Below are 14,316 nucleotides of genomic sequence, written 5' to 3' on the forward strand. Positions count from 1 at the left end.
TGATCTCCAGGTACGCTCTGCCATTCGCATGTCTCGTCTATCCTCATTGAGACTCCCGTCGTACCATGGTTTGGAGATTTTAGTAGAGACTCTTTTCAGCTCCATAGGAGCAGCCTCATTGATTATAGAGGTCATAGCGTTGAGGTAGTGGTCAGTCAGAGTTTGTACGTCCGTAGCGCCTGTCGGTAGTAGTAGGAGGTTGCAACTGTTGGGGGGCAAAGAGCCTGGGTTGAGCTTTTTCGAGTCTCTTTTCCAGACTTTGGGCTTGGAGAGTTGAGCCGGGTTAACTTTGACTTTTTCATTGATAAAAAATGTGACAATATGATGATCTGACCAGTCACAGGGTTGGATGGACTCGAGTTGGATAGAGTCCTCTTTGGAGATGATCAGGTCGAGGGTAGAACCTTTCTCGTGGGTCGGGCTGTTGCATATTTGGGTGAGGTTAAGGGCATCGAGGACATTTTTTAGACTATTTACCACTGCGTCGTTGCGATCGTTCCAGTGGAGGTTGAAGTCACCAAGGTATATTTGGGTGAGTTGCCGTCCGGAATTAGTTGAGATCAACTCCATTATTTCTTGGGAAAAGGTTAAGTTGTCCCTGGGTGGGTGGTAAATGCTGTGAAGCGAGCATATCGGCTTGCCCTCACTAATAATGTCAAGGCATATGTATTCCCAGGATGTTGGGGATGGTAGGGAGGTGGAATTGACTTTCTGAACAGAGAGGTTGTTCCTGTAGATGCATGCGATTCCACCACCTATTTTGCCTGTTCTGTCGAGCCTGATAATGTGGTAGTCGGGAGGAACCAAGATGTCCATTATAGGTGTCGAAGATTCAGTTAGCCAGGTTTCAGTCAAGATGATTAGGTCAAGGTCCCGCGATAAGAGGAGGTCAGCAATGGCGGCGGAATGTTTCTTGGCTGATCTGCAGTTGAGAAGAGTGCATTTGAGACGGGGTGTGTTGGGGGTGGTAGATGGTTCTAGAGAGAGAGGGATTTTTCTCAGGTTATTGGGGATGGAGAATCTGCTGTTTAGTGTGGGCGGTCTAAGGGGATTTGAGTGTATCGAGGGAATGTTGAGGTGTGGGGTGGTTGTGTTATTTTGGGGGGTTGGGTCATCGGAGCGGAGAAGGGTGAGTGTGTCGAGGTCAGAAGAAGAGTTGTGGGTGCGACGAGGGCGGTTGTTGCGATTACGACCTGGGATTGAGGTCAGATTGGGGGATAGCTGAGTGAGAGAGTTAGTCGGAAGGGTGGGGGATAAGTTGGGCGGGGAGGTGTAGTTGCGTGAGACGTTGCGGGGGTGATGCGGGGGCCGAGGGCAGTTGCTGCGCCTATGAGCGGGGATTGACGCCCGGTGTGGGGCGTGTTGAGTGCGGGAGTCAGCCGGCGGAGTAGGGGACAATTTGGGAGGGAATGTTGAGGTGGGTGAGAGGTGTATAGGGTGTGTAGAGAGTAGTTCTTTGATGATGTGTATATCTTCTTTGATCTGATTGAGGGTGGCCATGATGTATTCCATCGTGGGGGAGGTGGTGGGGGTGGATGTGGCAGTCAGGAGTGATTGGCTGACAAGGGAATTCGTGTGCAGGTGGGAGAGAGGGCTGGTGTTCGAGCAGGTCTCGTTGTGTTGGTGTGCCGGCTGGAGTTAGGGGGGCGAGATGTTTTGGGCGGGAGGGGTGTGGATGAGGTAGGGAGGACGTTGGTGGTATGAGTGAGGGCATTGGTGGTAGGCGGGGGGGTCAGGGTGTATTCTGTGAGACTGATAGCCGTGGTGGGGGTGTGGGTAGGATTGTGGGGGCTGGGAGTAGGAAGGGAATCGGCCTTGGAGATGGTCCTGTTGAGGGGAGGGGGAGTTAAATTAAGGGAGGAGGTATGTTCTGTGTAGTTGGTTAGAGGGTAATGGGGACTGAGAATAGGGGGGGATAGAGGGGGGGATTTGTCGGGGTGCGTGTTCTGGTGCTGGACAAATTTTGGTGTGTTAAGGGTGGGAGCTGTGCTGTCAGCGGTGAGCGGGGTGTTAATGCTCGCTGTAGGTGTGATAGGAGTGTTGAAGGTATGTGTGGAGGTCCGCGAGTTGGTAGAAGGGGCGGTGGTGTGAGTGGTGTATGGGGGGGAGCGATCTGTGTCTGTGCTTGAGAGCTGAATTGGGATAGTGGGGTTGTGGGTGGGGGATGGGAGGTCAGGGGTGGTAGGTGTGGTAGGTGTGCCCCTGATTGAGGAGTGTGTGGCTGTGAGGTCATGGTTGGTAGGACTGGAGGAGATATGAGTGTTGGTCCGTGGATTGGAGAGGTGTTCTTTGAAAGTGGGGAACAAGTTGTCTAGCAGTTCCAGGTTCCTGTCTGTAGCTTGTGCTAGGACAATCCCGTTATTGTAGATAGTGATGGTGGCTCTGCCTGGAAAGACTAGGGATGGTGTGATGGAGAGAGTTAGGCTATGAGGGGATTTTCTGGTGGAGGAGACGGTGAGTAGGATGAGGAACGCTTTTCTCCATTGAGCTCTGCGTGTGGTGTGGAAGATGATATCAGTGTTCAGGGATCCATTGACCGGTGAGAAGTAGGTGTCAACAAAGGGAGTTTCAGGGTGTGCCCTAAGGAGGTTGTGTTTAAAGCGTTTGGCGGCTATTTTGGTGAGTGATGGTGGGTAGTTGATTTTGTATGTGTGTTTGCCGATAGGATCCATGTTGCGGTGATGGATTAGGTGGGTGTGGGGGGAGTGCGCTAATGCCCTATAGTGGTACACATGTGCAGAGAAACAAATGCATACAGTAGGTTACACAGTAGTAAGTTATAAAATACGAAAGTGGCACTAGTGATCAACCAGCCTCACTAGGATATAAGAGGGGAGGGGGATATAAGGGCAGGATATAAATGCAAGCAGCAGTTTACACGAGTCAAAAATCACAAATCAATGTGTCAGTAATTAGCAACCAAAGTACAAGGTGTGAGTGTAGGTATAATACTGATAGTATATAAGGGCAGGATACAAATGCAAACAGCAATATACATGAGTCAAAAATCACAAATCAGAGTGACATTAATTAGCAACCAGTAAATATGAGGTAGCAATCTGTGCATATTGTATGTGAGGTAGCAGTCGGTGCGTAACAGGTGAGAAGAGTAGGAATGGGTGCATGTAGAGGAAATGTGCAGAATAGTGCAGAATACAGGAGAAAGTATAATACTGATGAGAGCAAGATACAAATGCAAACCACAATTTACATGAGTCAAAAATCAAAAATCAAAAATCACCATTAGTTAGCATCCAGAATATATGATAAAAAATAAAAAATCACCATTAGTTAGCATCCAGAATATATGAGGTAGCAGTCCGCGCATTACACAAGTTCAAAATACAGGCAGAAGTGACACTAGAGGGCAACCAGAGATATATGAGGTCTAAGAGGTAGCAGTCGGATTAATAGAGTATATGAACAGAGTACAGATGTACAGGGTACAATAATGTATATGAATCAAAAATCAGAATCAAGGAATCGAAAGTGACATTAGTTAGCAACCAACATATATGAGGTAGCAATCTGTGCATTACAAATGTACAGAATATAAGTAGAATTATAATACTGCACTAATAGGCAGAGGTTCTTTCAAATATGAGGTAGCAATCTGCACTACAAATGTACAAAATATAGATAGGATTATAATACTGCAATAATAGGCAGACCTTCTTTCATGTGAGAGGTAGCCATCGGTGCATTACAGAAGTTTAAAATACAGGTAGAGGTATAGTATTGCCATAATCGACAAATATCCTTTCACAAGATGATGTGAATACATGACTGAGCACAGTAATTGGTAGTTGAGATTAGTCTAAAATGCTAGGTTCTTAGTGACTGTTCAGATAAAGATGCCCGCCCGAGAGAGACTAGTCAAAAATGGCCGCCAAATAGCTGGGTTAGAGACAGTAGTCCTCTGTTTGTTGCTGTTGCTTAGCTAGCAGGGAAGAGCAGTTTCCCTTCCCCTTCATGAAAGCAGGGGAGGTGGAGGTGTTAGTCCTCTGTCTGCTGCTATTGCTTAGATCATAGGGGAAGGAATTTCACTTTCAATCTAAGCCAGCAATGCTCCAGTTCGCTGGGTGGAATGCTTATCTCTGTGTGGGGGAGTTAATCTGAGGAGCCTCGTGGACAGAGGTACCGGAGGGGATTTATTGTTACAGGTTTATGGCTCCAGCCATTTTGAACAAAGGTGGTGTTTCAAAAGTGGGCAGGCGGGTAGGAGAAGTAGGAGAAGTAAATACCTTAAGTCTCTGCGTGCTTTTTGAGTCTGCCAGCAGAATTTTCAAAAGCAATGATTTAAACCACAACGTGTCTCAGTCTTTTCCGATTTGCCGAAATATGTAACTTGTGTGTAATTAAACTCCAAAGATTAGGTCATGGCTCCATGTCTGTATTACCGTGAGGGCAGCGCAGGTAATTACACGGTATCCAACCGAGCCGAAGGGGGCAGGCTCCGGTCTTCTGTCGCATCTATTGCTCTTGTTGTTGGTCTCAGGGCTCCCTTCAGTCGATCCTCTGGGTGGCGGCGGCGCCACAACCTCCGATCGCAACCCTCTCCTGAGCCCGTGTCCTGTCTCCGGTGGTGCGGTGCGTCCCTTTGCACCCCCGACGTAGCAGCCGGTGTCCTCCACCGTGGACTGGACCGGCGGGGGGGGGGGGGGGGGCGGGGGGGGAACTTAACAATCCTCCGGCGTCGCTGTGGCTCCTTTGTTGTGGCGCGGCCGGCTTTACTCAGCTTTCTTAAAAAACTCCCGAGACTCGGCTGCGGTGGGTCGGGCGGGCGGTGCCGGCTCAGCAGGCTCACGGAGCTTTAGCCGCCTCTGCGGGGGTGTTCTCCAAAGCTGGCGGGGGTGCTCTCTTATGCTGCCGTGTATGCTGCTGAGGGAGGATTCCGCCACCGCGCTCCCGTACCCTACTCCGCAGTGTGACAGGCGGAGGTGGGGGGGGGGGATCTCTCCCAGTCCTCCGGTGTCTTCGAGCGGTCGGGGCCAGTCTCCCTGAGCTTCAGCCGCTCCTGCGACGCGCCGGGGGTGCCCTCTTATGCCGCCTTGAGTCCGATGCTGGGCTGGTGGGAGGATGAACCGCAGTGTCGGCTCGGCAGGCTCCAGGAGCGCAAGTCCGATCGTAGGGCTTTTCAGGCTCCAGCCTCCGTTGAACCGTTCAGCAGGCAGTCCAGTAGGCAATCCCGAAGGCAATCCAGTTACTCTTTCTGCTTTTCTTTCCGCCCCGGAGGCTCCCGGAGCGTAAGTCCGATCGTAGGGCTTTACAGGCTCCAGCCTCCGTTGGACCGTTCAGCAGGCAATCCAGTTACTCTTTCTGCTTTCTTTCCGCCGTGCTGGTGGGTGCTAACAGGGATAATGCCCGAAATGGGATCCCAAGCACGGGGAGCTCTTCACAGGAGCTCCTACCAGCCGGCCATCTTGCCACAGTGTTATCACTTTTATCGCACACTTTTATCGCACACTTTTATCGCACACTTTTATCACTGCATGCAGTGCTCTGTGACATCAAAGCTTCCATCTCTGTGTGTCTAATCTGTGACAAGCACTTACACCACTGTATGTATTGTCCTATGGCATCAATCGATTGGAGACGGCAACATGTTCGAGGAAAAACACATTTGGCAAGTAATGCAATTCAGCGGTATGCTTTGTATATGTACGGGGGAGGCTGCAAAGTGTGGTTTTGTTTGGTCCCACTGCGGAAAAACACATAGATGAATTTGCAAATGATTGTTGAATTCTAAAACATATAGGGGTCACCTATAGAGAGAGTACATCACCAGTGGTACATCCAGACATCCAAAGGCAAGGCGCTTCAAGTGTGTGAAAAAATAGATTAACATTTTTTCTCACGGAAACAACGGTTCCGTGATTTTACCATACAGTGCTTTTTGGAATTGCACAAGTGTTTAACTGAAGATAGACTCACACATGCTCTCATTACAGCCCTGAAAACAAAGGTTTCTACATTGATTTTACGTAAGCAGCATCACCATCTAACTGACGAAAAAAGACAAGGCAATAAATCAATAACCAAGCAAAACCAAAAGCACGGACCGTTGTGTGTAACCTGACCCACGAGGAATGGGGGCTGCCATCCTGCATGCCCGCCACTGCTCGCTCACGAGAGCAAAACTCTGTGGGAGTGAACATTAAAAAAGAAGGTGGGACATGCACCCGCCTTTAGCCATTTGTGTGCTTTCATTAGTGAAAGACACACGCAAAAGCCAATCCTATGTGTGGGAGGAGTCAGACCCACACGGAGTAGTTTAGAGTGCTCACAAGAAGCCTCGCATGCGTGCTGGCTCAGGCTCTACCTAAAAAGGAAAAGACTGGATACAGTGGGGAAGAATGTTGCAATGAAGAATCACTTTTCTTCAAGGATTGCCTAATCGAAGAACAGGCCAACATAGCAACAGAACAAGGTTGCAACCATCAACAGAGTAATAACATAGCGTATATCAAAACAGTCCTTTTGAAGAATGAAGGTCATGACACAGGGCAGAGCTCAAGAGATTCAGGACGAACTAATAAGTGACTTCATCTCTTGGTACCCAAATCGCCACTGGTAGGTGGGGGTAGACTGATAATATATTATCTAAAATAACGGTAAACAATTACCTCAGATGAATGGTTGTTTAATGCAACAAAACATGGGTAATACATAGAGGTAACCTGGAAACCTTCTACAAGCTAGAAAATTGTAAAAAGAATTACAATCCTCCATTCTATAAGGAAGTTAAAGAACTGATGATCAGGGGAGCGTTAGAAAGAATACCATAAAAAGAGAAATAAAGGTGTTCAGTTGGTGTGCAACTTCTGATACTAAAGCAAACTTAACATAGCATTCAATTCTCAACTTGTGTTTTTTAAACAATTAGTGAATAGACTGATTCCAGATGACAATATTGCAAATTGTCCTCCCCTTGCTGGATCAAGATGATTTTCTCCCTACCATAAACTATAAGGATGTCTACTTCTGCTTTCCCCTGCATCAGAATCATTCAAAATATCTCTGTTTTTTGAGGGCGAAATTCATCATCATATCAAAGTGTTCCAGTGAATCTAATTAGCCCAAGAGCGATGCCAGAACATTATGAATAGTCATAACACTTGTATACTAATTTGGATTCATAGTGAACTTGAAAAATGTCCTCCACCATCCTAGTAAAAAGTATTCTTAGGAGCGTGATCGAACACAGCTGCAGCAAGGCAGCACTGACTTTCAGACGATCACTGGCTTAGCAGGATAAGGTTTTCAATTACCATTAGTCTCTTAGCAGTTAAAACTGTGAGGACTTTTAGGGATGATGGCATCAAACAATCAATTGATACTTCAGTCACAACTGACCAACTGGCTGACATAGGAGTGTACAGACGGCCTTTGATTGGCTGTAGGACTTTCTGGGTGGTCGCTACCTGGTGGTCTCCGTTACATTTTATGAATCCATGACAGCTTATAATATCTTTGGCATACCTAAGGTATCCTCCCTGACCCCTACACTCTATAACATCTATATATGCCCCTCTGGCGCAAAAGTGTTTGGACTTTAGAGAATGTCCTGTGCAGATGATGCTCAGTTGGTGCTGTCTTTTGTCCAGGAGACAGAGCATACTAAGATTATATTTGGGGAACTGCATGGGTGCCATAGCTATGTGGATAAAACTTACTTTTATACAATTGAAGGGGGAGAAAACTGAAATGATACCTTTTGGAAAAGCTTCTAAGGCTTGGTCTGAGGACTCGTGACCTTGAGAAATAGGCATCCCACCCTGCCTTAAAAAGGTAGCGATAAATCTCAGCTTCGCAATGGATGACAAGCGTTCGATGGAAACTCATGTCAAGGCCACAAGTGGTGCCTGCTTTGACATACTTCACCTTCTCAGGAAGGTGTTCTCGTGGCTACATTTGGATTGGATTTTAAGAAGACTGTGACCCAGGCACTTGTAACTAGTCACCTGAATTATGGAAATGCCTTGCTGGTGGATATGAATTTGTCCCTGATGACATGCCATCAGATGGTTCACAATTCGGCAGTCTGCTGGATCTGCCACCAGCAGTAGGAGCTTAAATAAATTCAGACTAAGTTCTTTGCATTGGCTTCCACTGAGAAACATTTTCATTTTTAAGCTTCTCTGACACTCTTATAAGGCCATGCAAAGGCCATGCAAGGGGCTGATCTGCCAAATCTCACTCCAGTATCAGATTTTATCATCCAGTCAGACTTCTGAGATCAGCCAATTTCGCTTTAGGTGCCCCTTCAGGATTCAAACTACTTGTAACGGTGGACACATCTTTTCGTATCTTGCCTCTGACTACTGGAACAAGTTGCTGGTTCCCAACCGCTCCTGCAGTACCCTTCCACTTTTTACAAAGCTTTTTAATCTTCTTTCTGAGAATCTAGTTGAGTTTGCCTCCTCTTCAGAAGGCTGCAGCACCAGGATACTCCATATTGAATGAGCTGTCTTAGCACTATACCAAATATCTAAAGCGTAACGTAACTGCACATGCAACCTGTACAAAAAGGAAAGTGCTCAAAACAAGATAAAATGGTGACAACTGTGACAACGTGACAAGGAAAGAGAATTCATACCAAGTAACAATTAAGGATGCTGTATTTATTATAGGGTGGGAGAGACATCTCTGCAACCTTCAAGTAGAGCGCTATTGGACGTTGATATAGTCAAACATATTAAAGTTCTACAGTACAAGGCAGTTCTGCGCACTAAAAGGATTTCAGGGTCAAATACAGGTCAAGGTAAAAGTAAAAGTCCACATTTGTAAAGCGCACAATCACCCGTAAGGGTCTCTAGGCGCTGGGGGCCGTCGGGAAGATTAAGCGAGCTATTGCCTAGAGTCACATGGTGCTGGGCTAACCTGCCGCCGGAGCCGGGGATCGAACCGTGGTCCCCAGATTCCAGCGTCAGTCGTCCTGGCCGCGGCGTCACACCTCTTCCACAAGGTACTGCTTTAAACCTCCTGAAACATACATTGACATTTTGCATAAGCAGAGAGGAACAAAATAATGTAACGTGTCAAACTTGGCACAGAACATTCGTCACTGGTCGGTTCAGTTCCAGATTTTGCTGGTACCAGCCAACTAGAATGTCGAAACAGACTTATTACACAGATGGATGAGTATTTCTTATGAGTGGGAGCCTGATCAAAACGTTTTTAATTTCTTGACACTTAGAGGACTCCTGACAGACCGGGTTGTTCTAGCGTCAACATTCCCCTAGCCTCACTGTTTTAAATGAGCCATCCATCCATTCATTGAATGTTACCATATGTTTCAAAACCATCATCAAAGAAAGCAACCGTCTAGAATGCTTATTGGTGCCGATTGTTAGTAATGCAGGGGTGGGTAAAATGAACAATTATTTTCGATTTCACTGGGTTGTCTCATTTAGGGGAATACATTGTTACTGAAGGGGTATGGGATATTGATGTACACTTTTCCACCACCACTATTAATCCCTCCAGTCCTCAACAGGTGCCCAATAAGACCATCTTCTTCCAATACAATGAACTTGACAAACATGGTATCTCACCTCATTACCATCACCAAAAGGAGATGTTAATGCTGCTATCGTTACCAGTGGTGTTGACAATAAAAAGAGGGAAGCTATTTTTTTCCTGTTCCGAACCGAAAAGCTTGGCTCCTAAAGTCAAGAAGCTTGGTAATCTTAACCCACCACAAGAATGTATGAATGTCAAAAAGAGTACTCAAAGGTCAGCAACATGTGTTATGCGACAAAAAGGACATGCTTTGTACAGTGACATCAAGACCATCAATTTCAAGCACAACATGCCCAAGCGAGGCTTGTAATGAATGTCATGCATTAGCTATGCAACAAATTATGGTAAGCCTCTTAAAATTCTTCAGGTATTGCTGCTTTCACAAGGGATAGTAACATGTAATAAGCTATTTATACTACGAGCTATCAAGAGGTTCTTGCGTGAGCACATTGAATGTATCCAGCACATGCTGCTCCAATAACAATTTAGAGTTTGAAATTTGTCGTAAGTAGTGTTATGAGATCTCCTTTTGAACAAGTGCATAGGACAGTCTTGAAACATTGGACTTGAACTTTTTTCTTTTTAATTTACAGTACTTCATTATGCAAGATTAGTGGAAATCTAAATTAGTAAAAGAGCCTACCTCACAAAATCATAAAGATAAGACAGCTATGCGCACAAATCCTACATTTATCGCCAAGTTAATATCTAACTTTCATATCCGTCAAGCAGTACTCTTGCCCTCTTTCTTTTATGTCCAGCTCTGCCAGCTGAAACGGCTTTACATTTCCTAGACTGTTAGAATGGCCATCTTGTATTGCCTAAAGGATACAAGGTTAGCAACAGTTCTTTGTTGCTTGTGCACGCAGGATTAAGGAGAAGCAGTTACAAAGCTAAATGTATAAATAAGGATTGTATAAATGATTCACCCACGACAATCCTTAACTGGTAGAGTTCTGGACAAAAACACAGTCATATTCCAGTGGGAAGAAAGGGCCAACTTTAACATACACTGTTAGTGTTCCCATTAACAACATTTGTTCAACAGCAATCTAGTCCTCCATACTCATTTGTATGGGACACCACTGTTGCAAAGTGAAAACCTGGTAAGTCAGATACCCTTAACACACATACTTTTCATTACCCAGACTTCTCACCCTTCTCCACAGGAGCAAAGCAGTTACATAATTGATGCACAGCAGATGAATCTAGAAGGATTTCATGCTGCAAAAGAAACTGTTTACCTGAAGCAATAGTTTTGCACCTGGAAATGTTTTAGATTGACATGTGACCCGCCCTCGACCCAGTGGAGGAGAGGAGCTAGTGCTCAAAGATACGAGCTATGTCTTAACTCTACCCTCCCAGACATGTTTACTTTCTTCTGAAATTCCTGGTTGCATCTTTATTATTTTGCACATGTCTAATAATAGTTTAATGTACACATTGCAAATCTCTGGATAGCTCTGGGTACCCCCCCCCCCCACTGCTACCCTGCCCTCGAGGTACCCTTCAACCCCTAAGCTCCTGTTCTCAGCCCCAGTGTGTTTCAGCCTCTTCTCGACACCTGAGCTGCATTGCTTTGATATTTGCTTTGATATTTGCTTTTATTTATTGAAAAGGAAAGTCAATATAAAATATTGTTTTGTGTGGAGCTGTATCAGGTAAAAAATGTGACAATGGACATGTGAATCTTTCTTAACCTGCTGAAATCTTCAATGCGTCTCTCCTTTTTCCCGCAGCTATGTTGGATGACACAATGTGGGAATACAAGTGGGAAAATAACGACAAAGCTGAGCTGTACGGTCCTTTCAGCAGTGCACAGATGCAGGTGAGTCCTGGGCAGCAGACTGCTTCCATCTAGTTTGTCAGCAGTTCTATGTCAATCCCTTTCCTCCTGCTCATCCACTGGTTGTTTGAAGTCTGTCCTTAGTCACACCCACCCATTGAGGCCGGCGTTAGCAGTTGCTGTGCACCCCTCTCCATACCTCCAGTCCTGATATGACATTTTCTCAGCATTGTCAGACACATGCTGATCAAGTCCTCCTTTGACATTTGCCACTCTTGTATCCTTTGTCTGAGGCCTATTATAGCAAACCTTTCTTTTTAAAGCATATCTTTATTTTGCTTTCCTGCTGAGCACCTCCTCGCCTTCATCTCCAGTTTGAGATCTCGTTGGCAAACGACAAATGTGCATATATTTTTGGCTAAGAGTGCTGGGAAAAATCTGTATTGTACAACATATTGAGTCCTGATCTAGCAGCACCAATCTGTTGTTCACTCTCTTGTCTCAGAGTCTCTTATTTTAATAAACACATGGGTAGCTTTCTTTCTGCTTGGAGTTCATAAAACACTGAAAACGTGTGTGATCTGTGAGGCAATGCAGGCTGTTTGACACCAACAGTGTATTATTGACTGGATGTCTAGAAAGTGAAGGAAACAACATTGCCAATCAGGGGAAGTGGAATTTTATTAAATGCCTAATATTCCAAAAATATGCATGTCCCATTTGGTGCCAAACAGTGATGTGTCAAATGATGGTAGTGTCATCGGTATAGCGAAGCTTTGATCAGACTAGCTCATATTACGGCATGGTCTGGATTTTAGCAGTGCTCTGATAATGCCACTTCTCAGTTTATACCAGAGCTGTTTTTATGTCTGCTGTTTGAATATTTGCATTCTCTTCATTGATCTGCCATATTTATTGTAAAGCATTCAGTACATTTTACAAAATGTACTGTAAATAAATTCAGATTGTACTTTAGATCCAGTGCCTCGGTTATTAATTATCAAGATACCACTTGTAGTCTGGCCATGAAGTGTAATCTTGGGCGAATTAATTGTTTTGCTCTGCCTCACTTCCCTTGTTTGCTCACATTGTGAGCAATAATCACAATTTGGTTGCTGCACAAATGAATTTGGCAAGATAATAAATGCAAAAAAGTGATGGGTGGGATGCTTGATTAATCTCAGCCACTGGTTACTACTCTTGGCTGCATCCCTGTTCCTGTTTTTTTCCCATCATGCCACCTCAGATTAGAACCAGCCATACGCAAATTAGCCTTGTTCCAGCACCTATGGGAACAGACCAGCATGAACTACAAACCCAGGTCCTCTCTGAACCAGAACACAAGCAACTCAAGACTGGATTCGGACTTTTTGGACCTGTTCAGCCTAGTGCAGCTTGGCCCCAGTGGCTCAGTGAGCAATTAACCCACAATGTTGGAATATCCATGATACGTAGGGCGTCACAAGAAATACAGAACAGTGATAGAATGCTTGAATTCATCTCAGCCACTGTTTATTGCATGGGGTCGTAATCCAGTCCATTGTTTTTGTATTGCCCACTATGCCGCCTGAGATTAGCCCCCACATATGCAAATCAGCCTTGGCCCTGCACCAATAGGAACAGTCTAGCCCAAACTGCAAATCCATGGACTCTGAACTGGAATACAGCACATCCAAGGCCAGTTTTGGCCCCTTAGATTGGGGGCAACTTAGTTCCAGTGGCACATGGCCCACATTTATCCCATTGGACCCAGCCATCGACCTCTTCACCACCACAGAAACCGCAAAATGCAGACGCTTTGCCTCCAGGTATCCAGATCCACAGTCCAAGGGCAGTGCAATATGGAAGAGTTTGTGAGGGATATTTGGCTGTGCTTTTTCTCTTCTCCTATCACACTCATTCTGTACGTGATGAGGAAGTTGAGGCAGATGTCTATGACCCTCCTCTTAGTGGCTCCAACAGCCCTAGTACTCAATGCTCCTGAAGATGGTTAGCAGTCCTGATAAGAAGCTACTGATGAGGCCACATCTTCATTCGCCACAACACTAACAAATTGGGCACCCAGATCCCAGACAGCTTGTACTGGCAGTTTGGCGCCTGAGGTCTTAGTTTGCTTACCTAAACCTCCCGGATGAGTGTATGGCCATGCTGGGTGAAGCACTAAAACTCATGCAAGCCATGCAGCCAAGATTAGTCCACTACTGCATCTTGAAGCAAATAGATCAATTTAAAGTCTGGGTCCAAGACATCATTTGTCACCTTTCACACATATAGAAGGCGTATCTTTCTTATACTGCCATACGTCTTCACATGGCTGCTGTCACAGCATGTATGCAGAACATTAAAAAAAAATCCCTGCAATTAAGGCATTTATGGAGGGGCTTAAATGGGCAGTACCCCCAAGTAGACCCCCAGTTACAGTGTGGAACCATAACAGTTCTCACAAGGCTTATGGGTATACCTTTTGAATCCTTAGTCTTGCAATCTGCGCTTTCTATTTTGGAAAGTGGCGTCTTTAGTAGCCATAAATGCACTCTGGTGCATCATCGAGTTACACACGCTCACCATTTAAAAACCATTAATTGAGCTAAACAAGGACAGGGTGGCCCACAGAACGAATCCAAAGTTCCTGGTCAAGGTACCTTTCCATACTAACCAGACTGTTGAGCTGCCTATATTCTTTCCTCAACCAGATTCTATAGCTGAAAGGGCGTTACACACCTTTGACGTCAAGCAGGCGCTCATGTACAATATTGACAGGTCTAAGTCCTTCAGCAAAACTAACCAGCTCTTTGCGGCTTTTGCTGTCAAAAGGGTAAGTTTAGTTGGCCAAATGGTGTTAAGAATATTATTCCAAATAGCTGTATCATTTGCTCACTTAGAAACTGCGTTACAGTCCTTGCATAGCATGTGTATCTACAGCCACATATGCTATGAAAGGAAAATGTTTCTTGCCTTGTAATCATCTGTTCAAAGCATGTAGTGATGTAGACTTACAGCAAAGT

General features: G+C 45.3%; 1 protein-coding gene across 5 annotated transcripts in view; it reads left to right on the forward strand.

The window, feature by feature from the left end:
- Positions 1-14,316, forward strand: part of CD2BP2 (CD2 cytoplasmic tail binding protein 2) — a 117,756-nt gene that overhangs the window by 62,911 nt on the left and 40,529 nt on the right. For all 5 annotated transcript variants that reach the window (XM_078652867.1, XM_078652868.1, XM_078652869.1 and 2 more), the window contains exon 6: positions 11,265-11,353. In XM_078652867.1, the coding sequence (XP_078508993.1) occupies positions 11,265-11,353 (89 nt within the window). The remainder of the gene's footprint in view (positions 1-11,264; positions 11,354-14,316) is intronic.

Source organism: Lissotriton helveticus, chromosome 7 (assembly GCF_964261635.1).
Source record: "Lissotriton helveticus chromosome 7, aLisHel1.1, whole genome shotgun sequence".
Taxonomy (NCBI): Eukaryota; Metazoa; Chordata; class Amphibia; order Caudata; family Salamandridae; genus Lissotriton; species Lissotriton helveticus.